General features: G+C 36.7%; 1 protein-coding gene across 2 annotated transcripts; it reads left to right on the forward strand.

The window, feature by feature from the left end:
• Nucleotides 1-807: 807 nt before the first annotated feature.
• On the forward strand, nucleotides 808-22,928 carry LOC752219 (ras and EF-hand domain-containing protein). 2 transcript variants are annotated; one of them, XM_030994473.1, is made up of 16 exons: nucleotides 808-1,214; nucleotides 1,695-1,839; nucleotides 3,075-3,221; nucleotides 4,398-4,488; nucleotides 5,422-5,517; nucleotides 6,430-6,501; nucleotides 8,904-9,019; nucleotides 10,536-10,607; nucleotides 11,976-12,027; nucleotides 13,664-13,752; nucleotides 18,140-18,556; nucleotides 19,335-19,440; nucleotides 19,963-20,101; nucleotides 20,701-20,897; nucleotides 21,562-21,663; nucleotides 22,655-22,928. In XM_030994473.1, the coding sequence occupies exons 1-16, from the start codon at nucleotides 956-958 to the stop codon at nucleotides 22,826-22,828; spliced, it is 2,274 nt and encodes a 757-aa protein (XP_030850333.1). In that variant the 5' UTR covers nucleotides 808-955; the 3' UTR covers nucleotides 22,829-22,928. The 2 variants fall into 2 exon arrangements, with proteins under 2 accessions (XP_030850333.1, XP_030850342.1); XM_030994482.1 differs by having other exon boundaries at nucleotides 19,969-20,101.
• Nucleotides 22,929-26,256: the final 3,328 nt, after the last annotated feature.

The following is a 26,256-nucleotide window of genomic DNA, read 5'->3' on the forward strand; positions in this document are numbered from 1 at the left end:
ATGTACATGCGCAGTGCCTGTGTCCTCTGTAGACATTAATTGAATTTAGAAGAGAAAGATGGTCTTCCAGCTAACTCTGTACAGTCATAAAGCAGTTCTCAATATTCATGAGTATTGAGGCCCAGAGGAATTTACAGGACATAGTCTAGGACATACTCTAGGACATACTCTAGCAGTGGATTATAAGGTCTCTACACAAGTCTTGAGATCTCTTATACGCATCCAATGATAACCTTGCGACCTTGCAAAGAGTGATAATCACATACATGCATACTTGCAATCTTGATTGATAAGTAGATATTTGTGGACCTTTTCCATGAAATCAAACCATCAATGAGCTTCCACCTTGTATTAGGGTTTAATATGTGATCAAAGTATGCTAGTCTTTCATAACAGACTGTCATCCAATCGATATATTATTCATTCTGTCTAGTACAGTACTGCAAAAGATAGAATTATCATTCTCTTTGCCAATGTGTGAATATATTTATGTGCATTTAGTCTTCCTTAAAAATATCATCAATTCCAGGGATTAAGTGCCTTTTTTTTCATTAAAGAAAAGTTTTATATTAGATCAATGTAATATAAATACAAACATTAGTTTTGTGCAATACAAGATTTATTTCATATTAAATTTCAAAAGTTTATTGCATATCTATCCTTTAAAGAAAATCTATTTTTACAAAGATTACTTTAATAGGATTTTTAATAGAGATTTATCATCTTTAATCTTCAATTCAACTCAATTACGGTAATTTTTGTTCAAGCCAGTTCAACACACTTCTGTGTTAAATAGTACAATACATTTTTTTTTTTTTTTTTTTTTACTTGCTTTTTGAGGAGTGAGCATAGTTAATTCAATCAAAATAGTTGTTAGCTTGAAGCTCCACTGATACGCATGCTCTGTATGATTTACATGAACATTGAAGCAAAGTAGACTCTGAATCAAAGAACAATGGGAGATTATGATGAGGGCTTGGCTAGCGGGGAGTCGTTCCCCTCTCACGACGAGATCAAGACAATCGTAGAGCAGAAAGCGAGGGAGCTGTTCATGGTTTGCGATGTGGAGCAGAAGGGGTTTGTGAGCAAGCGAGACATGCAGCGGCTCGTCGATGAACTACCTCTCATGCCTGATCAGCTGGAGGAGGTCTTTGATTCCCTGGATGACGACAAGAATGGATACCTGACGCTGGAGGAGTTTACTGAGGGATTCGGTGAGTGGTAGCATGGATGACATGCAGTGATGATGATGATGATGATGGTGATGTCAGATGATGGTAATGATGATGGTAATGATGATGATGATGATGGTGGTGGTGGTGGTGGTGGTGGTGGTGGTGGTGATGATGATAATGATGATGGTGATGATGGCGATTATAGCAATGATGATAATGGGGATGATTATGACGATGATGATGGTGATGATGATGATGGTGGTGGCAGTGGTTATGTTAATGATAAAGGTGATGCATGTTGATGAGGAGAAGGACGATGAAGATGATGTTTATGAGGTTGACAATTTAATGGTGGTGATGAGAATGATGATGATCAATATAGTAATGAGGAAAAAGGATGATAATAATGTTGGTGATGATGATTACAGTTGTGATGATGATGATGTCATGATGATGATGTTGATGATGATTAATGTGATGACGATGATGATAACATTTCCTTTATTTCATTATTTCCAGGAGGATTTCTTGGTCTTAAGTCGGCTCCCATAGATCACATTGAGACGGATGATGGAGAGTATACAGAGAATCGAGATCATGATGAGATAGAGAGAGACTTCAAACATGCAATGGAAAGCATCGGTGCTACAGGGGTCATAGCTGAGTAAGTCATCCATAAACAGTCTATCAATGTGTTTGAATTAAATGAAGAGCATTGGTGCTACGGGGGGGGGGGTGTTCACAAAGACTAAGATCAACTCAAGTTGGACTTGAACTATGGCAAGCTATTCATGCCACTAGTTGCTCTCACGTCTCAAGAGACGTCAGAATTAAAAAAATTGATAGTTGGTTGTCGAAAAAAAAAAGTTACTTACATATTTGTAGACTTCAGAATATATTTAAGACTTAAACTTATACTACAGTAGGAGGTTTATGCCCTTAAAAGATTTTATGTAAAATTAGAGGGAAAAAACCTTAGAAATTATGATCTTTAGATAATATTTTTTCCTTCAATAATGAACTATCAAAAAATGTAAATTCTGTAGATTTGTGACCATGACTTTTATGTCACTTGAGAGACCAATGCCAGGGATGGTGAGAGCAACCAGTGGCATGAACGGCCTGCCTTAAGTCAATCTTAGGGTGCGTTCAAGTGATTTTGTGGCACTCGAATCGCAAATCATAACACCGTTACAAAACATGGTTACTGCAGGAGATCGTTCAAGCGATTTTCCATCAACGCTGATTCTTGCTCATTTCAATAAAACCCTTGCGAAAATAACAGCTTATACAGTACCATAATTTTCTTATTCAAAGAAGGTTGAATCCTTTGTTGATTAATTTTAGTTTCAATATATCACATTCTCAAGAAACTTTAATCGGGGCAAATAGACTTTTTTTTTTTTTTTTTTTGCGACTTTTTTTTCTTCATACTTACACAATTACTTGGTAAGAGTATAAATAATTGAGTTGTTAACTTTACATGTAACATGATCTTTGATATTCATCTCTGAGATGTTCTTCTTTGATATTCATCTCTGAGATGTTCTTCTTTGATATTCATCTCTGAGATGTTCTTCTTTGATATTCATCTCTGAGATGTTCTTCTTTGATATTTATCTCTGAGATGTTCTTCTTTGATATTCATCTCTGAGATGTTCTTCTTTGATATTCATCTCTGAGATGTTCTTCTTTGATATTCATCTCTGAGATGTTCTTCTTTGATATTCATCTCTGAGATGTTCTTCTTTGATATTCATCTCTGAGATGTTCTTCTTTGATATTCATCTCTGAGATGTTCTTCTTTGATATTCATCTCTGAGATGTTCTTCTTTGATATTCATCTCTGAGATGTTCTTCTTTGATATTCATCTCTGAGATGTTCTTCTTTGATTCTAGACATGATTCAGTCAAGGATCTGTGGAAGAAACTGAATCAAGATGAGCCAGGTCTTCTGACAAACTTTGAGGATTTCATCCAACATGTGTGCTTGGACAAGAGGACTTCACAACTCAATACAGGCGAACTGGAGAATGCACTCAAAAGGTGACAATAAAGGGAGTGGGTCGTCAGGTTCCATGTGCAGAAGTTCATAATTCGCTGACACCAGTCTTGGTGGAAATACCATTAAAGGGATCGTTTAACAATGTTAAATCTGAGATACACGGCCCTACATGTTATCAGTGTCTGTGATATGATGTAATATTGAAGCCCTAAAAAAATTGCGCTTCAAAATGATCAAGAAGTGCCTCAAAAAAGTAAAAATCTTTGAATGACCGGTTTTACCATACTCGTTTTCCCCAATAGACTGTAGTGTTATGAAAACCGTCAGGCGAACGGTTTTCAAAATTTGTAATTCCAATCATAAATATCTTGATAATCAGACAGGCGATCGGCTTGTAAAAGTCACTGGGTTCCTGACTGACCTAAAGGTTTATAATTATCATTGCATCATGAGCTAAATCCAGAATATGTTTTCAGAATCTGAGACAAAGTTACTGGATCCCTTTAATGCATGGGAGTACAAATGTGCAGACAGCAAACCTGTTGGCCCATCAAGAATTACCCCTTATCGCTCGGAGAGCTTCGTGTGAGGGAAAAGCGAAGCATTACATAAGGTCTAATGGTCATAAAACTCAAGGCTAACACTGGTGATTGACAACACCTGTTATTGGGTAAACACGACACGTGCACGACACGTGCGTTTATCTCTCACAGGCCATGTAGATAAACTAATTTACCAAATACATCAATTAGTAGGCGGTTTCCCGCCAAACTTTTTATCATCATGTATTAGTCAAAACATCTTCTTTCACATGATTGGTAAAAAGAGCTTCCATTTTATTTTTTGAAATTGGGGCGTTTCCAATACCGGTCTTTACCTTTAATTTGAAGAGGAGGGGAAAAGCTACCCTATCTGACGAAATGAACTTCCACACAAATTCAAAATTCATGATACAGTCAAACCTGCTTACCGACCACCTGTCTACACAGAGTCAAAGACCACATCTTTTGTTTCCCTTGAAAATGGTTTCTCATTGAAACATGTACTAAACGAACCTGTCTACAAAGACCACTCTTTGTGTTTCCCTTGGGCGGTCGTTATAGACAGGTTTGACTTTATTGCTGAAACTCACATAATAAGTACCTTCCCTAGAAATATATTTTGTGAGTTTTAATGACTTCCAATGCAATGTCATTTTCCTTTTCTTATTTGTTCAGCCGAGACACCATACACCAGCAGGACATAAAGCATCTGTATGAGGAGATGGAGAGACAGATTCGGATGGAGAAAGAAAAGATCCTTTCAGAGGTAAATCATCGTAAAATCCTCCTTTTGAGATTTAGAGGGAGAGACTGGCTTAGAAGCTAGTTTACAAACATATTCACTAACTGTACTAATGATGTTGATATACAATGAATAACAAGCTTTGCAAATCATCCCCAAAAGTTAGTGGAAATTACCTGACATGTTCTCCTGTTTCCCATCCTAACCAATCCCTGAGAGGTGTGACAATGTATTGTGACATCTAAAGTTATAAACTATCAAGTGAATTTATGCCATGAATATTTTCTCCCTCACTCTCATTGTATGTTTATCTTGTTCTCGGTCTCTATCTAATCTTACTTTTTCTCAATTTCTTTCTTCATCTCTCTCTTCTTTTATCTCTCTCTCTCTCTCTCTCTCTATCTCTCTGTCTTTCTCTCTCTCTTCACTTGTTCTCTCTCTCTCTCTCTCTATCTCTTTCTTTCACTCTTCACTTATCCTCTCTCTCTCTCTCTCTCTCTCTATCTCTCTGTCTTTCTCTTTCTCTCATTTCTCATTTCTCACTCACGCTCTCTCTCTCTCTCTCTCTCTCTCTCTCTCTCTCTCTCTCATTTCTCTCTCTCCCATGTCTCTCTGCCCCCCCCCCCCTCTCTCTCTCTCTCTCTCTTTCTCTCTCTCTCTATCTCTCTATCTCTCTGTCTTTCTCTCTCTCTTCACTTGTTCTCTCTCTCTCTCTCTCTATCTCTTTCTTTCACTCTTCACTTGTTCTCTCTCTCTCTCTCTCTCTCTCTATCTCTCTGTCTTTCTCTTTCTCTCATTTCTCATTTCTCACTCACGCTCTCTCTCTCTCTCTCTCTCTCTCTCTCTCTCTCATTTCTCTCTCTCCCATGTCTCTCTGCCCCCCCCCCCTCTCTCTCTCTCTCTCTCTCTCTTTCTCTCTCTCTCTATCTCTCTATCTATCTATCTATCCCCAAATAGGAAAAGGAGAAGGAGAGAAAAATCCGAGAGCAGCTGGAGCATGATATGCAAACCAAAGACGAGCAATTGAATTCATTACTCAACAAACAAGCAGAGGTACGTTTAGCATCAGTAAATCACTGACTCTACAGGCCTGTCTTCATCAGCTCAAGTTTGCCAAATAACCCGCTATTTCAACTATCCAGATCGCAAATTAGCCAGTTAATTTGCGTCATCATCAGCCCGCAGTTGCAAATAGGGGGTTATTTGTTTGAGAAAATATCAGAGAAATCTTGGTCTTGTTCCCAAAATATCCTGCCACTTGGGAAATAGCGGGCTAATTTGTGCCCGGTCTAGCTAGTCTGTGATGAGCATCTCGGTCAGGTGAAGATGCAATTTGGAGCTTTGGGGTATCCTGAGTCCGAAAATAGCGGGTTATTTGGCAAACTCAAGATGATTGAGACAGGCCTCTATGATAGAATGTCGACCAGTTTTTCTCATGTTCCATAGAGGGGACCCATCAGGAGATCTTGTTTGTTCTCTTTGTCTTGCTGAGGTTGCATGTTTTTATTTCATGTTCACAATATCAGCCTCAAATATTGTGCCTTCATAGTGATATGTTTTATTAAAAGACTAACAAATCTATACCAAATAATAGGGGTATGGAGAATAGAGGTGATGAATATGTAGATCTTTTTTTATTTCTTTTCATTTATGCTTTTTAATTATAAATATTTCAAATATTCCCCCTATTTTTGGTTGGGGGGGGGGGGGAGATGGGAATCGAGATTGATATTACATTGTACATGTTTTATTCCTATTTTTTTCCTGCTACCTTTAATGGTTATAATCTTTTATTATAAGCCAGGGTAATAAGTGTGACAAACATGAGCGCTATACAAGAACCCATTATCATTATCATTATTATAACAAATAGATTTTAAAAAATGTAGGTGTGTCAAGGAATTTAGTCAAATTATATTCCAACTATTGTATCACTTTTCATTTCTGATTGACTGATGTATGTAGCTGGAACACAAGCTATATGAACTGAGTCTGACTGAGACGGAGGTCAAGGAAGAAAATGAGTCTCTTCAAGAGGTAAGTCTGCAATCAAGACTAACAAACTTCATATATGTGTCAAAAGAGTTTTTTGTGAACAACTCTCTCTCTCTCTTAAAGTGCCATATCGTTTGACTTTGGTGATCATGCTGTTCCACAACCCTCGGCTCCTAGCCTTCTGTATTAGTACCACTCCCAGTTCCTTCACTCCTCTCTCTTCCAACAATTTCTGCAGACTGTCCATCCACAGTATCCTCCTTCTTCCCCTACTCCTTCTTCCCACAATTTTCCCTGTCAAAGCAAGATTTGATTCTCTAGGCCTTCTTTACGTGAAATTTGACCCATGAACTTCAACTGCCTAATCAACTCTGAACAACATGTTTATCATTAGTCCAGGGGAATGTGTCACAAAGATCCTAAGTTGAACTTATATCTCTTAGTTGGATTTAACAATTATGGAAAACTGTTTTGTAAAAATTATTTTAAAGGGCATAAAATGTTGATTCAAATCTTTCATATTTTCTATTATCAAGAAGATTTCATGTTCTTGATATGGAATTTATGAAAAGTCTAAAATACTTGAATTTTCGCTTTTGAATATATTTTATTTTAAGGCTGTAAACGGCTCTTCATAGTGATTAAGTCTAACTTAGAGTTAAATCGACACCCCCATGTCATAAATATATCCAAATGAACATGTGCTATTTACCTGGGAGCCTAGTAGTTATAAATTGATTTGTTCCAAAATACTTGTTTAGCTTGTTTAAAGGGTTAGGCTCTACTGGTACATGTGTTATTATCTGGCTCCTTTTGTCTCGCCTGCGTAGCAAAAAAGCGAGACATAGGCGCCGCTTTTCCGGTGACGGCTGCGTCAACATCAAAAACTTAACCTTAGGTTAAGTTTTTGATGTAATTTTGAAAGTATAAGTTCTTAGTCAATGAAACTTAGACTATAGGGTTATCAAGTATTCCCAATCATGTGAGTAGAATTTCAGGTCACAAGGTCAAGGTCAAAGGTCATTTCAGGTCAACAGACTTGGACTATGTTGTGGCATCATCATCGAAAACTTAACCTAAGGTTAAGTTTTTGAATTTTTTATATAATTTTGAAAGTTTAAGTTTTTAGTCAATGTAACTTGAAATATAGGGTTATCAAGTATCCCTAATCATGTGAGTAGTATTTCAGGTCACTAAGTTAAGGTAAAAGGTCATTTTAGGTCAACAAACTTAGACTTTGTTGTGGCATCAAGATTTTGAATTTTTTAGCATATTTTCAAAATTGATTGTTCAATGTATATATATATATATATATATATGTAAAGACATTGTATGGAATGTATTACAGTATTGCTGTTGGTAAATCAAATCCAATCAAATCAAGCTACATGTATTGCTTCATGCATTATAGAGCATTGCATTTCAATAAGCACAATGCAGATTGTATACTTGGGTTATTGTAGTTGTTGCTAGTCGACCTGTTTCTGACCAGATTTAAGATTATTACTATTTAAGTTGGGTAATTGGACCTGCAACACGCATCTGTTTCACACAAAATTTCAGGATTTGGGACCGATTTTATTGTTCCTTATCCTCTTAATAATAGTCAAAGCAGTCACATTTGTAAGCGCTTAACATGATCCGCTCACCGGAGAATGTTCCGGCCTTGCGCCATTTTACAAGCACACACGTGTCTATAGCATCTAACCACATTAAAGTTCACATCCTACCGGTAACCATTTTAAAACCTGGGTGGAGAGTGGCAAATGTAGATTAATGTCTTGCCAAAGGATGTTAGTACTGCGGCGGGACTCAAAGCATAACACATACAATCCATGGTCCGGTGATGTTTCCACTAGACCAGAACACCTCCCCTTTAAAGGTACTATGTCCCATTTGCAGGCCCAAAAAATGAAAAGGTTAAATTCCAATGGCATTTGAAAGGTAGTACTAATTTAGAAATCCCCTTATAAAAAATGGGGCTTGAAAATGTTTTTAAGTGGGAAAATAACGACTATTAGTTGTCAAATTGACTTAGGAGCTATAGAGCCAATAAGTAATAGTTTCGATTTTCAGACCATTGTACCGCATGGTCGTACATTTTATGCTGCGCAAAGATTCAATCAGTTTAATTTTGGCCATTACAAGAAGTGGGTTATTGATGTAGACAAATCCTTTACAGCTCATTTTATGTATCTTATTACTAAAGAAGAAGAAAAAGCCAGTCAGTCACTCAATACTGACAATAGTGTCTGATAGTGAAGTCTAGCAAGTAAATGGGTAAATGGGACATACATGACATATTCATAATTCCTGCAAATTTGAGGTTGGCTGCAAAAGGGACATAGTATCTTTAAAAGATAAATTGTAAAAATTATCCTTATTTGTCAAAAATTGGATCGGTTCTTTAAGAGATGAATTTTCTTGTATTTTTATTTTTGCAGCAAAATGAACATTTATCCATGAAGCTTGATTCCTCTCAGACTGAGCTTGTAGAATCCAAGACATACCTCAAAGAAATGAATGAAAAACACTTGAAAGATAAGAGAGAAAGAGTCAAGTAAGTATATTTGTCTTTCTATTTTCTTTGTTTCTTCCATTTTTCTTCCTCTTTATATTTCCTTTTTTTCCCCCTTCTAAATATATATGTAGGTATATGTATGAACTGCTCTCTGTTTTAACTGTGACATATTTGTCCTTCATTTTGAGACTCACCTCTTGTCTTTGTGTTTTATTTGAGTTTTATTTAAACATCTAAATTGTTCATACCTCTTGTAAATTTGTTGTTACAATGAAAGATGGATTGGTAAAATAAGAACAATTGTTGAATACGTTTGCTATTATGTCACATTTTCAAGAAACACAAATCGGGACTTCATTTTTTCACATACTTGAAAAATTGCAAAAATTGGTATTAGGATATGAATAACTTAGTTGTTAAAAGTACATGTATAATAGTTTCTTTTCTACTTCTGTATTTTATTTCACATGCTATATTACCGACTAGTGTTTACTTTTCAAGAATATATTATTTACCACGTGGTACAGTAATGATAATAATGATATGCCATACATTGTACTTTATATATAGCGCACATCACAAATATGTCCCTATTTTCTGTAATGGGAACATATGTACAAGGAAACTGTACGCAATATGAACCACACAGGTATATGTTATGGGAAAGTATGTCATTCCTATTGATTTATTGAGCTGGGTTTAGTCTGCACATGTGAGCCGTATTCAAGGCTCAGCTCACACCTATAGTGTAGTTTATGATACAGATTCATAATGAACTTTCTAGACTGCTGGGTCAAGTATACAATAGGGTCATGCAGAATGCCATTGATGTCAATGAGATGGAATTTTGAAAACTGTTATATATTTTTTGTTACTGCAAAGTAGTTTACTTATCATCGAAATAAAAGTTCTAGATAGATGGCATATTAGAAATGCCTATTAATTTTACTATTATCGTCGATATCATTACGAAAAATCTGAATTGGGACAAATCATTGGTAAAAGTCTGGATCGTGGCATATGTGGTAACATACACATATTAGAGACAGCAACGCAAGCATCAATAATTAATGTACACTTCAGAACTAATTATTCATACCCTTACCAAGTTATGTCATTTTTGTGAAAAAATCTTTTCTCCCAATTTATGTTTCTGGAGGATGTGACATATTAAAGCTTAAATCTATAAGTATTCTACGAAAGCCCTAATATAACCAGTTCTCCTTTCATGCTTGAGTTACCAAAAACACAAAACTATCAAATTTTCAAGGGGTATGAATGATTAAGTATATAACTGTATATTCTACATCGTTTATTTTTGCAACATTTCACTATTGGCTTTGCCCCACATCGAGGTATACTGCACAGTCCATGATTACATAATCATTACAAATGGGGCATTAAGGTGATAACCATGCTTTTCAATGAAACCAACATCAAATATGATAATGTAGTAATAAGAGAGATATCAACATTCAAATTTCAAACTTTTTTTCAGGAGTACTGTTTCGCTTGTTATAATATCATAATCCTGCTTGTACTGTTTTTATTACAGGAGCAATGTTAAGATAGCACAGGGAATCATGCAGGAAAGAGAGAGTTTATCTGTACAACTGGAGAAATTAAAGTAAGTAAAAGTAACGAAGAAAAAAAGGATATTTTATTGAATAGTAACCCATTGTAGATGATAACATTTTCCTTTAGCAAGTTCTCTCCTTTGATATAACTTGAGTTGTTCAATGGGCCGATATTTGCTCAAAGTTTGAAGTACCGATAGTTTGTAGTTTCACATTTGTTAAATTAAAGATAAGAATGAATACTCATGGCTCTGAATGCGATGCCAATGCAATGCAATAAATGCAGGTTAATTTATCATGCAGTGATTTGATAGAGCACATTTTGTTTAAAAAGCCGGTTGGCAATTGCTCACAGCATTATAAACTATCAGTTTAATGCAACTCTGAAAATCAAACACAAGTCCTAAAAATCAATAGTTGCGTGTGATTTCAAACGCAACTTTCAAGCGCATTTTTTCCAGATCAAATGCAATTTTATAATAGATGTATGACCGAAAGCGAAGTTGCGCTCGAAATTCAAACGCAACTCTCTTTGCATTGCGCAGTTGCGTTTGATTGCAAGTTGCGTTTGATATTTGTGTTTGATCTGAATTGCGATCAATCACAAGTTGACTTAATCTTGCATAAAACCAAATTGGTCTCAGGCCACCCCATTGTTGCAGGAACTACACTGGCTCCCAGTTGCTGATAGAATACAATACTGGATACTTGTTCAAACTTTCAAATCTATGTCGACCACCCTTCCTGTACACGCGATTCTGTCACAGTTAAATAACTTTTGGCTATATCAAAGCAGTCATTTCTAATGTTGTTAGAGCACTTGTGCTCTCCAGGCTTGACTATGGTGGATGCTTACTTCGGGGTATAAGTAAGAAGGACCTGGGCAGACTTCAACGTCTCCAAAATAAATGTGCCCTGCTAATCTATCAAAAACCAAAATGGTCTCAAGCCACCCCATTGTTGCAGGAACTACACTGGCTCCCAGTTGCTGATAGAATACAATACCGGATACTTGTTCAAACTTTCAAATCTATGTCGACCACCCTTCCTGTATACATTTCCTCACTCTTTCAGCAACAGAGAACATCCTATTCTCTTAGGTCTTCATCAGCTCCTTCCTTTGTCATTCCCAAATCCCGTAAACAGTCTGAATTCAAATGCTTTCACTCCTTAGCCCCACGTCTCTGGAACAAACTCCCCTCTTTCTTAAGAAACAGTACTTCACTAGATTTCTTCAAAAAACATCTAAAAAAACTTACCTGTACAACTCCTCTTAAATTGTCGAAAGTCTAGGAGAGCAGCGCCTTGTAACCTTTGGAAAAGGCGCTATGTAAATCAATTTTTATTTTACTGATTAAAATCTTTCTGATGGGCGTGTTGAGCAAAGCACTCATTTTTGTTTTCCTCTCTTCACACAGGGCAATGAATCAGCAGCTACAGGATGACAGGGATATGAGGCTGAGCAGATCGGTGAGTTCAGTCTTCCACGATCCATGATGATCAGAATAATAATAATAGTGGGAGTGTCGTGGTCGAATGGTTTAAGGCGCTTGACTGTAGATGCTAAGGTCGATGGTTCAAATCCCGACACAGCACTAATATCCTTTGGCAAGATATTTACCTGCACTGGCTACTCTCCACCCAGGTGTTAAATGGGTACCCGGTAGGATGCGAATGTTCATGTGGTTGGACGAGCAAGTGTGCGCCTGTAAAATGGCGACTGGCTGGAATGCTCCCCAGGGAGTGGAAAATGTGCACACATTGTGTGCGGGTAAGCCTGAATCCGATGACCTGGGTAATATTTTATATATAAAGCGCTTAGGCACATCGTTGGATTGGTGTATTGAGCGCTATATAAAAAAAAAGGATTATAATTATTATAATAGTGGTCATTTTTATTCTCGTTTATTTCCATTTCCAACCAAATAAAATAAGGTACATGGGATTGCATTGTACATAGTAAAACAATGAAACTGAACAATATATTTGTAATTGGTCCACAGTGAACAACAGGCATATAAAACAGGTTGGTCATGATTTAGATGTACATGTATGCTACAATATACACAGGAAGTAGCATAGTGGCTACAGTCTATACAGCATTACACAAATTCAAGAAATTAGCTATGTGGAAGAAGAAGGTGGGATTTTATTTGATTTTGTTTTTTTTAATTGACTTGATCTCGCTAGGAATGAGACAGTGAAAAGAATTAGACTGAGATACATGTATCTGGGAATGCATTATGAGTCCACACACGTTCAAGTCATGTAGCATAAAAATTTAGTCCTAAATTGTTTACTTGACTCTCACTCCCTATCTTTTCATGTTACCTATATTTCATTTCCGTTTCTGTAATCCTTCTCTTACGCGTCTTATCTCTCTCTTTCTCTCTCTTTCTATCTTTCTCTCTTTCTCTCTCTCTCTCTCTCTCTTTCTCCCTCTCGCTCTCTCTCTCTATTATTTCACTGATTTTCCTTTCATACTCTCATTTCATTCTCTCGTTCTTATTCCATCTTTCTGTCTTTGTCTCTTTCTTGATCTCATTCTTCTTTTTATCTCCCTGCCCTCCTCTCCTCTCTCGTTCTTCTCCTTTCTCTCTCATCTTATGTTCTTTCTTCCTCGCTTCACCTTTTCTCTCCCTGTTTCTCTGTCCTTTTTTTCTCTCTCTCTCTTTCTCTCAAACATCTTTTCTCTTCATCCTTTCTTTACTCTCTTCCCTTTTTGCCCTTTTACGCTCCGTCCTTTTTGCTCTTTTACTCTCTCTTTTTCTCTTCCCTCTTGAGTCTTCCCTCTTCTTTCCTTTTCTCTTCCCTCTGTTATCTTCTCTTCTCTTTCTTCACTCTTTTTACCTCTCTTCTTTCCTTCCTTCCTTCATCTCTCTCCCCTTCTTGCCCTTTTACTCTTCTCTCTCTTTCTCTTCCCTCCGTTATCTTCTCTTCTCTTTCTTCTCTTTCTTCTCTCTTTCTTCTCTTTCTTCTCTTTCTTCTCTCTTCTTTCCTTTTCTCTCCCCTCCATTATCTTCTCCTCACTTTCTTCTCTCTTTCTTCTCTTTCTTCTCTCTTCCTTCTCTTCTCTCTTCCTTCATTCCTTCTTTTGCTCTATCAGTTATCTGACCCATCAGAGGATGAAAAGAAGAAGACCCTTGTCAAGCAAGGCTCCATCATGTCTAATTACTTTGAAGAGGGAGTTATCGGGTAAGTATCACCTTCATGGTCTAAAGGAGATGTGCTCATACTCTCAAAACAAAAGTATATCGTCTGTTTGGAGCCAAAATGGCATTAACTCGTATTTACACAGAGAGTTAACACCCTTCTGACTCCAGGGGGGTGTTTCACAAAGATCCTAAGTCGAACCTAACTCTAAGTTGGACTTAAAAATTATGGAGAGCCATTTGTAGCCTTAAAATTAAATATTTCCAAAAGCAAAAATTGAAGTATTTTAGACTTTTCATAAATTCCACATCAAGAACATGAAATCTCCTTGATGATAGAAAATATGAATGATTTGAATCAACATTTTATGCCTTTTGAAATAACTTTTACAACTTTTGTTTAATGATGCTACCAGCTTTCCATAATTGTTATGTCCAACTTAGAGATAAGTTCAACTTAGGATCTTTGTGAAACACCCCCCTGATGATAGGTATCCGAATGTGTGACATTGACTAGTTCAGTTCATTTCAATTTATTATGGGACGACATAGATTTAATCGCTAGAGGAATAGCCCAATCTTGCACCTCCCAATAGTTGCATGCAATATATATATTCTCAAATCAAAGTAAAAGTAGTTTATGAGAGGCAGAATGTTTAGATTTCAGTGAATTAGGCTGGGAATATTCAGATGATTGGGTTTCTAATTATTGCATGTACCCATTCCATACAACATATTGTATACACATGATGTATTACATAAAATAAATTTAGTTAGTGATTGGTTAATGCTGATGTTTATTATCAGAAAATACTTTTTAAAATGTTGTGGGATGTGTCGGATATATATTTTTCAATATTTATGTTTCAATTTGGCTTTAAGTTTTGAGATTCTTTATACAAATTGCATTTATTTGTGTATTTGCATTACTGCACTTTTCGGCCTTGTATTCGTGTGTTTATATTTTCACTCCAAATCTTGTGCGTATATTCTCTGTTTCATGTATGTGTACATTCATAAATTTAGTATTCCATCATGACACTCAAAGTATAATATTAAAAATGCAAAGTGAAAATTATGAAGTTATAGACAGGAACTGTTAAAAAAAAATGGAGGGATGGCAAATACTTGTATCTGGGCACTAACTTTTATGCTGGGGTTTATTTTCAGAAATTTTTTTAAACACTTGTTAACCTTGTGCAATTTATGGGATCACAATAAATGTTTGTTTTGGAACAGATATTTAAACATATACTCGCATGCAGCAACCTTTTAATCAGTCTATTTATTATGTTTCTGTAACAATCTTTCTGTCGTACAGTAAATGGTATAAGGCAGTTTTTGTAATCTTCTCATTTTAATATTCCTTTATCAAACCAATTAAATAATATAGGGCCTTTGGATGCGTACATATATACATAAATGCAATTTCTTTTATGCCTAGTTCCTTCAAGTATTCTCTCATCTAATGTAGGTTATATGTCTGAGCTGGTGTTGTGCATGTTATATCTATCTGTTAGCGGGCAATTGATGGTTTCAAATTCTATCTCTTTGTCTTTATTCCTTTTTGTCTCTGTCTATAAACTTCTCTCCCATCCCGCATCTAAATTCTGTCTGTGTATCTCTTTCTTCCTTTCATCTCAATTGATCTGTCTTTCAATATATATCTATCCACCCCCCCCCCCCACATTTTTCTCTCTCTCTCTCTCTCTCTCTCTCTCTCTTTTCCGTTTCTTGTCATCTTATTTCTTCATTCTTTCTATATCATTCTCCCGCCCTCTAAGCCCTTCTTTTCCCTGTCTCTCTTGATCTTTTTCTATTTTCATTTGTGTTATTCCTCTTTCTATATTTTCCATTTTACATCTCGTATACTCTTTTATTTTTACCTCTCCTCTCTTGACCCTTCTCTCTCTCTCTTTCTTTCTTGCTCTCTCTCTCCTTCTCTTTATCTATCTTATATCTCTCACTCACCCCCCCCCCTTCCCATCTCTATCTCTCCCTCTCTCTATCTATATATTTCTCACTCTCCCTCTTTCTCTCCCTCTCCCTATCTTTATTTCTCACCCGACCCCCCCCCCCTCCCCGCTTCTCTCTCATTCTCTCTTTCTCCCTCTTCCCTCTCTCTCTCTCTCTCTCTTCCCTCTCTCTATCTCTCTCTCTCTCTTAAATCTCTTACCCCCACCCCCTTTTCTGTAACTCCCCCTACCTCTCACTCACTCCCTCTCTCTCTCTCTTTCTCTCCCTCTCTCTATCTTTATATTTCTCTCTCTCCTCTCTATCTCTCTATCTATCTCTCTATCTCTCTATCCATCTCTCTATCTCTCTCCCTCTCTCTCTCTTTATCTCTCTATCTCTCTCTCCTCTCTATCTCTCTATCTATCTCTCTACCTCTCGCTCTCTCTCTATCTCTCTCTCTCTCTCTATCTCTATCTCTATCTCTCTATCTCTCTGTATCTTGTTCAAACCATCCTAGGGATCCTCCATCGGATCATAATTCCTCCCTTCCCTCCATCCATGATCCTTCCTGCATCGACCAATCAAACATGTCAGGTGACTATCATGTAGCTAAACAGTGGTTCTTGACCGTTGACCTTATCTGACCTTCCTTGTAAGTGCATTGACCCCCTCGTGGCAAGTCTCGGTCAATGTTGCCCCCTGTCATTCAATAGTACATAAAACATCTAAATTGAATGTACATTTGAATCAAAATTAATTAAAATTTAAATCAATTTAACAGAAATTAATTGAATTGAAATGAAAATGATTTAATTTCAATGGAAACTAAATAAATGTTAATCGAATTGAAAGGAATAGAATTGAATTGAATGGCATTGTTATTAGATTGATTGAGGGGTATAAAAATAGAAGACACAGAAAGGGTTTTGTTTCACTCATGTCGATCCCCTTCATATATTTCCCCAATAAAAAAATTTGGAAAGAAAAATGAAAGCCAGGTTAAGAACCACTGTAGTAGAAGTAGTAGAAGAATTAGTAGCAGAAGTTGGTTCTATGGGATTCTTGCCAATTTATCGGTGTGATGGGAGATTACTAAATTGAAATTTAAAGCCGTTTTCTCAAGATATATTTTGTACAATATTTGTTTTATGATGAAAATAGACCGGTCTACTAACACTGTATGCATACTTTTTAAACGAATGCCTGACATAGCAACAAGTAATATTGGATTCCAGGTATTGTAGTGCATTCATTGATAACAGGTTAATGGAATGACTCGTCACTAGGTCCCCAGGAAAGAATAATTCATGAACTTGAATATGTTGGTATCAAAATCTGTCTTTTTTTTACTGTTTTGGCTACCTCATGATATATATATACTGTATGAACCAGTTTGTTCCAAATGCTATAGAGTACTGAAGCTGTGACCTCATACAAATCTATTTTTAGAATTTCTCAATTTTTTTCTTCATTTTCTAAAAGAGCATCAAAAATAATGTCAAAATGTCAAAAACCAATTCAATGTATGTTAAGTATTTGCTGAGATATGACCATCTGAATAAATATATGTCCTACATGTATGGGAACTCAGTGTTATAGTAGTCTGGTTCCTAATAAATAGATTAAATTCTTTTTTAGAGATTTTTTTTAATGCACAATTTCACCACAAACGTATTAAAGATATAATTTATTAAAGTAGAGCCTTGAGATTAGCATTACCACACCTACATACATATACATTTGTTTGCATTTGTTTGTACATACACCCCTGTATGTGTTCATTTTAAAGTGTGATTATTAACATAGAAACTTTGATTAGAGATTTGTAATAAAATCAACCGTGCACCTTCCAGAATACTTAATGATATATTCCATGATCTGTGTAGATGCAGGTGTGTATAGCTTAGGGGAGTGGCAGGTTAGGCAAACTGTAGCTAGATATTTATCATCAATATTATTTGAAAGCTTAGCAATTTAGCATATCTTAAATACCTTTAAAGATAGAGTGAAAAGGTCAGTTAGTTGTTGCTAGTTAAAAAACTCAGTTCATGTTTACACCTACATGTATGGCATTGTTTTCAATAGTGTTCAAGTCATGTATGAGTAATATCAATATTCAAAGTTTATCATATTAAAAAAAAATATTTGCACTGTTAAACTTTCGGAGATTATTATTGAACATTTGTTAAGCAATGGGTATTGTTCTTTCAAAGATGTTCTGAGCAAATTAAAAGGTCATTTACATTATTTTGGTAGTTAAGATATAAACTAGATTTCAAAGAGAATTTAGATACAAATTGACATGTGTTCTACAGATTTTGATTGAAAAATGTCAAGTACTTAGTTACAGTCCTCTTTAAATGAAATACATGTCCTAGCAATGGGTACAATACCATGATTAATGCACTGTAAAATGGAATTTAAGATCACTCTCCAAAACGATGTTCATCTTTTTCTTTGCCAATTAACCTTAGGGGGGACGGAGGAGAGCACATAGTAGGGAGTAGTTCTCTAGACGGGGGTAGATCTAGTCGTAGGAGTAGTCGTCACAGTGTCCATCGTCCCAGCATACACGGTCGAACCTTCTCAAGGGACCTCGCCCATCATCTTCAGCTCAGTCAAAGCTTCATGTACGATGATGATGGGGAGTGTGAGGTCGACGATGCCTTCCTGGAGAGCAGCGGGTTGCTGTCATCGGGGCTGATGTCGCACTCAGAGAGGGTCGTCTATGATGAGGTGGAGGAGGACGAGTTTGACGGAGGGAGTGAGGTCGTCAGGAGGAGATCGGTTGATAGGGCGTCGGCCAGTAGGGCGTCGGCCGATAGGGCGTCGGCCGGTGACAAGAGAAAGGCTTTCAACAGGCAGGTGGTCGGAGAAACCAAGTCCAGTCCGTAAGTACATGCATCACCTATGAAATCTTGTCTGCACTAGTTTGGCCGGGAGGGATTAGACCACCCAGCGTGGTCACTCACTGGTGGTTATCTCATCAACTCAGCTCCCAATTAACATAAGAAAAAGAGGATCATTGGGGACCAACATGCACCGCTTACGCATTGTTTTTTTATATACCGGTAGAGGGAGCAACTAGCTACAAGTAGTGCAGTGGGGCTTTAAAGGCACAAAATGTTTCTTTATTTGAGTAACATGAGTTACAGTCAAACCTGCTTTACTTACCACGTGTATAGAAAGACCACATTTTTGTTTCCCTTGAAGTCAGTAGTCAACTAGTTAATCATAGCTCTCTATGCACTAATATATCTTGGGATTACAAAAAGCAGTGACAAATCTGCTGATAACCAATCAGAAGCAAGGATTTCAGTAGCTTATAACAAAAACTGTCATTTGCCACTGATGACAAGTTTTGTGAAACGCCCCCCAGAACTGTTAATTTAAGACTCAAGTATGATTTTTTGGAGTCTCGTACATGTAGGTCTGCAAAATGCCTCCATATTTGAGTATTTTTTAAATTTTGGAGATTGGGTCACCCCTTTCCAAAAACAAGCTGCTTCTTCTTGGGGTTAAGTCTACCTCCTTCACAGTTGAAGATTCTTGCAGACTGATGAGTGTGTGTGTGCTTACGAGAGCCAGGCGCATGGTGCAATGCTTTTAACATGATGCAAGCTTTCTATCCATCCAAACAGCCTTCTCAATTATGATGTTCTCTTTCAGTATTGAGCGTAGCGAGCCCACACCAAGCAGTAGTCCAGAGGGCCAGAGAGCTGAACCAGTAGGAGCTCATACACCCATCGATCAGGCAATAGCTGAAGCCAAGAAGGTATGTCTCACTACAGATGTGCACTGTTTAAAGTAACCTGTCATTACAGAATTTTAGATTGAGTGGACGAGAACAGCATCAAGTCCACTGATCATGCGTTTTAACGTAGTCATACACTGCCTTGACTACAGATAGAAATCTTTTAGATTTCACTTGACGATATACATCCACAGGAAGTAAGCTTGATGCTAAGTCATGAACGGCGCGCCAAATTTCAAAGGAGATTCCGCGCTCCCCCAAATGCAAAAAAAGTCACCAGCCGGCTGGGCGGTGCGAAGGCAAAGCTCATGCACAATGCCACTAGCTATAAACCTTTCTACGGATGCTATAACATACCAATCAAACTTTCACAATTCATGACAAAAGAGTTTTAATTAGAATAAAGAGAAGTGTACTTCAAAACTTACTTCAGTTTTATGAAAACTGTTGTTGCTCAAGGTTTTAAGAATATGGGTCCTGATTTGTACTGAACGGGTTTTAGCTGATGATTAGATGATTGAATTGTTTGTGTTTGATTGTAAGTTACAGCTGGTAGCAGCGAACCGAACCCCAGAGAGGCTGTATAAGGTGGTGTTTGTAGGTGACTCTGGAGTAGGAAAGACGAGCATCATTCATAGGTTCTGCACAGACACATTCACAGACTCATTCAGTGCTACAATAGGTGAGTAGTGCTCTCTCTCTCTCTCACTTTCTGTTCTATCTTTCTTCTAGTTTATTCCTATCCAAATCCTCAGTTCTCATGGCTTATTTATGTGCTTGAGCTCTCTTTATATCTCACTTTCTCTTCCTTCCATTACTTCTTTTTCTTTTTCTGTAAAATCTTTGACAATCTTTACTTCTTATTCTCTCCATAATTGAAACAATTGTATAGCTTTCGCCTAAGCAACAGTTTTCTCCAGTGAAAGATTTAACTCTAACAAAAATTCCTAACTTTCACCCAGGATCCAAAACTGTAGATATAAACCCAATTTATCCTGTATTGTTTACAGAAAAAAGACTAGAGCAATTGTTGCTGGATCATGTGTCAGATAACCCTGTCTGTCACTCTATCTGTACTATCTGTGTTTTTAAACCTCTTCTTGGCAAGATCATGATGCAATGATATTCATCTCTCTCTCTCTCTACCTCTCTCATTTCTCTACCTCTCTACCTCTCTACTATCTCTTTCTCTTTCTCTACCTCTCTCTCTTTCTCTCCCTTGCTCTCTCTATCTCTCTCTACCTCTCCCTCTCTCTCTCTCTCTCTCTCTCTCTCTGACAGGTGTTGACTTTCAGGTGAAGTCCCTCTCAGTGTGTGGTAGCATCGTAGCCATGCAGCTCTGGGACACGGCCGGTCAGGAGAGATTCAGATCCATCACAAGGCATTACTTCAGGAAGGCTGATGGGATTGTGATTCTCTATGATGTCACTTCAGAAACATCCTTTCTCAATATCAGAAACTGGATGAACAGTATCGAGGTAAATGCCCAATGTGAAAGATCTTCCAAGAAATAAGAACAATGTAAACGATATGTTGATTTTATCATTATTTGGTCTTAGACATTACGGTTGTCAAGAATAAACTTTAGTGGTATAATAACGTTTTTCCTTTAAAGGTATTAGGAATACTTTGCCTCTGATTCTTAAACAAAATCCTGGATTTAGATCATGCTGCAATCATAATTATAAACCTTTAGGTCAGAAATGAATCTCATGAATTTTACAAGCCAATTTTCAAGATATTTATGATGGCATGGAATTCAAAAGTTTAGAAACCGTTTTCCCAACAGTTTTTTATAACTACCATATCACAGACACTGATACATGAAGCACGTAGGGCCATGCATCTCAGAATTGTAAAACTTGAAACATTATTTTAAAAACAATGCCTTTAACAACCACTATTTAAATATAAAAGTTTGATTTGCATTGATATTGAAGTTCCATTGATATGTTTCATTTGTGTTCATATATTAATGGTGGTGATTTGTACATTGATGATACCTCATACGGAGTGCTTTGAACAGGAGATGTACCCCCCATGTTATTTTATTCCTCTCTATGTAAATGTATATTTGAAACTCAAAAAGATATAAATTGAGATGAAAATGAAGAAAACTGATTGAGTGTTTCCATCTTGCAGGAGACTACAGATGGTCATGTGGTGAAGATGTTGCTAGGCAACAAGTGTGACTGTACGGAGGATAGACAGATCAAAGAGGAAGTGGGTCATAGCTTGTCAGAGGTAAGCCCTTGGCATTTATGACCTGGATGGAGTTGATCCTTAAACTGTCTGAAAACAGTGCAGGAACATCTGATGCTGTGTCTTTACATGCCTCTGCCCACTGGTTGTCTGTCCCGCTTTCTCATTATCCCAATATTTCAAGAACCACTAGGGATATGACGCTCAAACTTGGTGATAGCATGAATCAACATAGGAAGAGGAACTGATAAGATTTTAGATACATAGGTCAAAGGTCACAGAGGTCAATTTCTTAAGTTTAAGGTTTTAGCATTGCTACTGCGATATCTTAAGAACCACTAGAGATATGGGGTTCAAACCTGATGATAGTGTGTATCAACATAGGAAGATAGTCTCATAAGATTTAAGGTACGTAGGTCAAAGGTCACAGAGTTAAATTTCTGAAATTAAAGGTTTTTAGCTTTGCTGTCTCAATATCCAAACATGGTGGCAGTATTACTTTAGAAAGATGGTCCAATTACATTTTAGGGCTATTAGGTCAAGATCATAGTCGTCAGTTGACATTTAATTATAGACTTTTTGTTTGCATCGTGATATGTCATGAATAATTTAGGGCGTAGGCATATAGGAGATGCAGTTGTATTTGTCTCGTCTATTTGTTATCTTTTTCTAGTAGGGTCAGGTCTGCTTTTAAATCTAGTTGCTTTTGTGTCGTGCAAGGTGATATTCTACTTTAGATGATGTTTTAACAAACTCCAGCCAAGAAACCAGAATTTATCCCATGTGTTCTAGAAGTATTTTTAGACATTGAAAAATCTGCCCGAAACACTTATAATAAATGAAAGTCATGTTGTACTATCATTATTCTATTTGGGGTCCTCAGTAGATTTCAAGTGAAGTACATTCTACTAGCACATGTACATTGTACTTCAAAGATAGAGAAATGACGAATTCAAGATTCTTTTAGCACTTTGTTTGACTATGTACATATTTTAGCTGTCGTATATATTTTTTTCTCTCTCTCCTTCTTCAGTCCTATAAATGTGACTTCTACGAAGTGAGTGCTAAAACCGGCTCCAACGTGACTGAGGCATTCACCTCTATGTCCAAGCTCTTATTACTCAAAGAAGATGAAGAGATCCAGAACTCACTCAACCTCACAAATGACGATGGAGAGGGAAGCAAGCGATGCTGCGAGTCGTCTTAGAATCGTGCCTCTTGGGATAATTGGAATAGTCATGTCATCCAATAATGGAAGAGTTTTAGTGAGATGTGACTGTCGACGCTGTTCTCACTACTTCAAGAAGAGCGTTGTAATGAATCGTTGTGCTGTAATGGATGGAAAAGGAAGGAAATGATGCTGCGAGACATCTTAGAATCGTGCCTCTTGGAATGATTGGAAGAGTCATGTCATCCAATAATGGAAGAGTTCTAGTGAGATTTGACTGTCGACGCTGTTCTCACTATTTTAAGAAGAGCGTTTTAATGAATCGTGATGTAACTGATGGAGAGGGGAGCAAGCGATGCTGCAAGTCGTCTTAGAATCGTGCCTCTTGGAATAATTGGAATAGTCATGTCATCCAATAATTGAGAGAGTCTTTGTGAGGTGTGACGGTGGCTGCTGTTCTCACTACTTCAAGAAGAGCGTTTTAATGAATCGTGATGAATCTGTTTGAGAAAGAAGGAAATGATGCTGCGAGACGTCTTAAGATCATGTTTCTGCTTGGTTGATTGGTATAAAAGTGAGGAGTCTGTGTGAGATTTACGTCAGAACGTGTTCACACTCCAAAATAAGGAAAGCTTTAAGCAGACTGTTGTGCTGATATACTTATGGAGATGTATGAAGATGTATGGAGATGTATGGAGATGTAAAGGAACAACATAGAATGATGGTTGTGCATGATATAATCATGAAGGGTCTTTGTGAGAATAGATGCCCCTCTCATGTCCACGGCCCCGTCTTATAAAGATTTGATATTAATCTGCACTTATTTGCGAAACTATTTACATAAAAGATTGGGGACTGCAAACTTAACTTGCTATTGATTAGAGGACCTGCCATTGGTTTGGATCAATCACATCTCTTTATACCAGGGGGCCCAGGACTGAATTTCTGGTATCTTCATTAATTTGGTTCGTAGACAAATACTATTACATATTTTATATGACAAAGTTCCACTAAAGCGTTCAGTTGCATGTTCCAAAGTTAGATGTAGCCGGCAGAGAGAGAGAGAGAGAGAGAGTTAAAGACATGCACAGTTTTATGTACTAACCCTTTGACTACTGACTTGTCTCAATCCCATAGACTTTAATACAGGAGCCGTCTGGTTCCAGCAGTCAATGTGTTAAGATAAGGATTAGATCATTTAAACATATTTGTGGCTTACACCCAGTAAATAAGATTGATTGATCGATCTGTATTTTTTTTTCAATACAGATCGATCAATCGATCTTATTTACTGGGTGTAAGCCACAAATATGTTTAAATAATTGAAATTTCTCCCAGGAAGCATTACATTTATATATAAAAGGATTAGATAATGTCAGAGACTGATGTCTCCTGATTATGTTTGATTACAATAATCATGTCATCCAATCAGAGAGTCTTATTTACTGCCAGGATGTGCCTTCTCTATGTGGTTTATTCCGAGGGGTTAGTGTCACAAACACGTAACTCCATTTTGAGAAAAAGGTGGTTCATGTGTCATTGATCACTTAGGCCTTAAGTCTATGTTTCACTAGCTATTGACTTCAATAGGGTGTTGGATGGAGTTAAGTCTTTGTGTTTCCTGGAAAGCCCACATTTTTCTGAACATTTTGATATCAAATACTCATTTTGGCAAAATATGGAGTTACGGCTTTGTGTCACTGGAGTGGTTCAATATGAGGAAGAAACAGTGATTTACATTTTAAAGGTCTATTTCTGTCACTGTAGTTGCATATCTAAATATATAATAGTTGGAGGTAGTGGAATATTATCATCCATTTGCATCAATAAGTGGTTTAGAAGCTACTCTGCCGGAATAGCAGACACTTAGAGTATATAATCTAGAGAAAATAAGGGATTGTTTTTTGTCTCATTGGAAAGTCTGTTCAGTGTACTCTTTAAAGTGCACTCAACCATTGCTCTTTCCTTTTGGGGGGAATAAATTTGTTGAGTAGAGACTGAGTGTTACAAACAGGGTTTTACATAGTTTCCTTGAATATTTTCCTTGAATATTTTTAACATGTAGTTGCTATTGATGATAATATTATACTTGTGTATGTGGATACATATACTGTGCATGTAGATGAGTGTTGTTGTAGCGTTTGTATTCATAAGTTGTGTTAGGGAGTTTGTTGTTTAAGCACTTGCGATGAAAAATCTTTCTTATAGCACTGCAGCATTTGCCATCAACATGAGCTGTACAACAGTCTTATTTTTCTGATTATCTGTAATGTATTATATTTATATATACATTTTTTAATTATATTGATATTATTCCCTTCTTGTTTACATGCCTTATGAAAGATTAAGTGTCCTTACCTTTATAAGAATCCATTTGTATTACATGCTGAAATTGTATGCATGTTTTGTGTTCAAAATGTGCTCTTGCCAACCTCAAAAGCTTGTCACAGGTATTCTGACATAACAGTTGTTTTAGAATTGTTTTCAAAACTGGTCTCTTCCAGAGTTTATGGCCTGTGATCTCTTTTCTCATTGTTTTTTTTTAATTGTGCAAGTTTTAAAGGTACCGGTATATACATTTAACAACTAAATTATTCATACCCCTCGTAAATTTGATGTTTTTTGTGTTTTTCATAACACAGCAAAGAAAGGTGGAGTGGTTGAATGAGGACCTTAGTTGAATACTTTTAGATGTGAACTTTTAATATGTTACATTCTTTTCTTAAGAACCCCAAACCAGGACAAATCAATATTTCACAAACTTTAAAACTTTACAAAAATTGGTAAGGGTATGAATAATTTAGTAGTGAACTGTATGTATTTTCTTTTAAATTGATTTGTTATGTGATTAATGGAGAATATATTTGCAATGTTTAGAAGTTAAAATATTCCTACTTAAGTGCCTTGTGTTTATCACATAGCTGAGTAATCTTGTACAAACAATAATTTTATGAGAAACTGTTGAAAGTATATTTTATAAAGTGTAGAATAACTATGTACTAAAATATGACAATTACACACACTTTGAATGGAATTTCGTTTGAATTATGAAGAGAGCCTTAAAGATAAACTTGAGTTCTGGTAATGCGATTGCATTGTGAAAGAAAAGGTGTGGAATGGATCAGAAAAGTTGATCATATACATGTAGCATGTAAGTAATGATGTGTAATGCAAGGTTCTGGAGTCATCAAAATCATCATAAATTTGGCAGAGTCTTGATAAAGTTACAATCACTTACACAGAAAGATGTATATGGGACAACACACATGGTGTCGGGGCTAGTACTACCCTGATTTCCTTGTCTTTCTATGCTCATTACTCAGCCAGTATACATTTTCTTCCAAAATTGTTTGGCACATGACATTTATTTGTAATCTTGAACATTCAGTGTAAGTTTCGTTAGATTCTGTGAGAATTCATTTTCTTTTTTTACCAGAACTCAAGTTTATCTTTAAATTACCCATACA

The sequence above is a fragment of the Strongylocentrotus purpuratus genome, unplaced genomic scaffold (assembly GCF_000002235.5).
Source record: "Strongylocentrotus purpuratus isolate Spur 01 unplaced genomic scaffold, Spur_5.0 spur5_contig_851, whole genome shotgun sequence".
Taxonomy (NCBI): domain Eukaryota; kingdom Metazoa; phylum Echinodermata; class Echinoidea; order Camarodonta; family Strongylocentrotidae; genus Strongylocentrotus; species Strongylocentrotus purpuratus.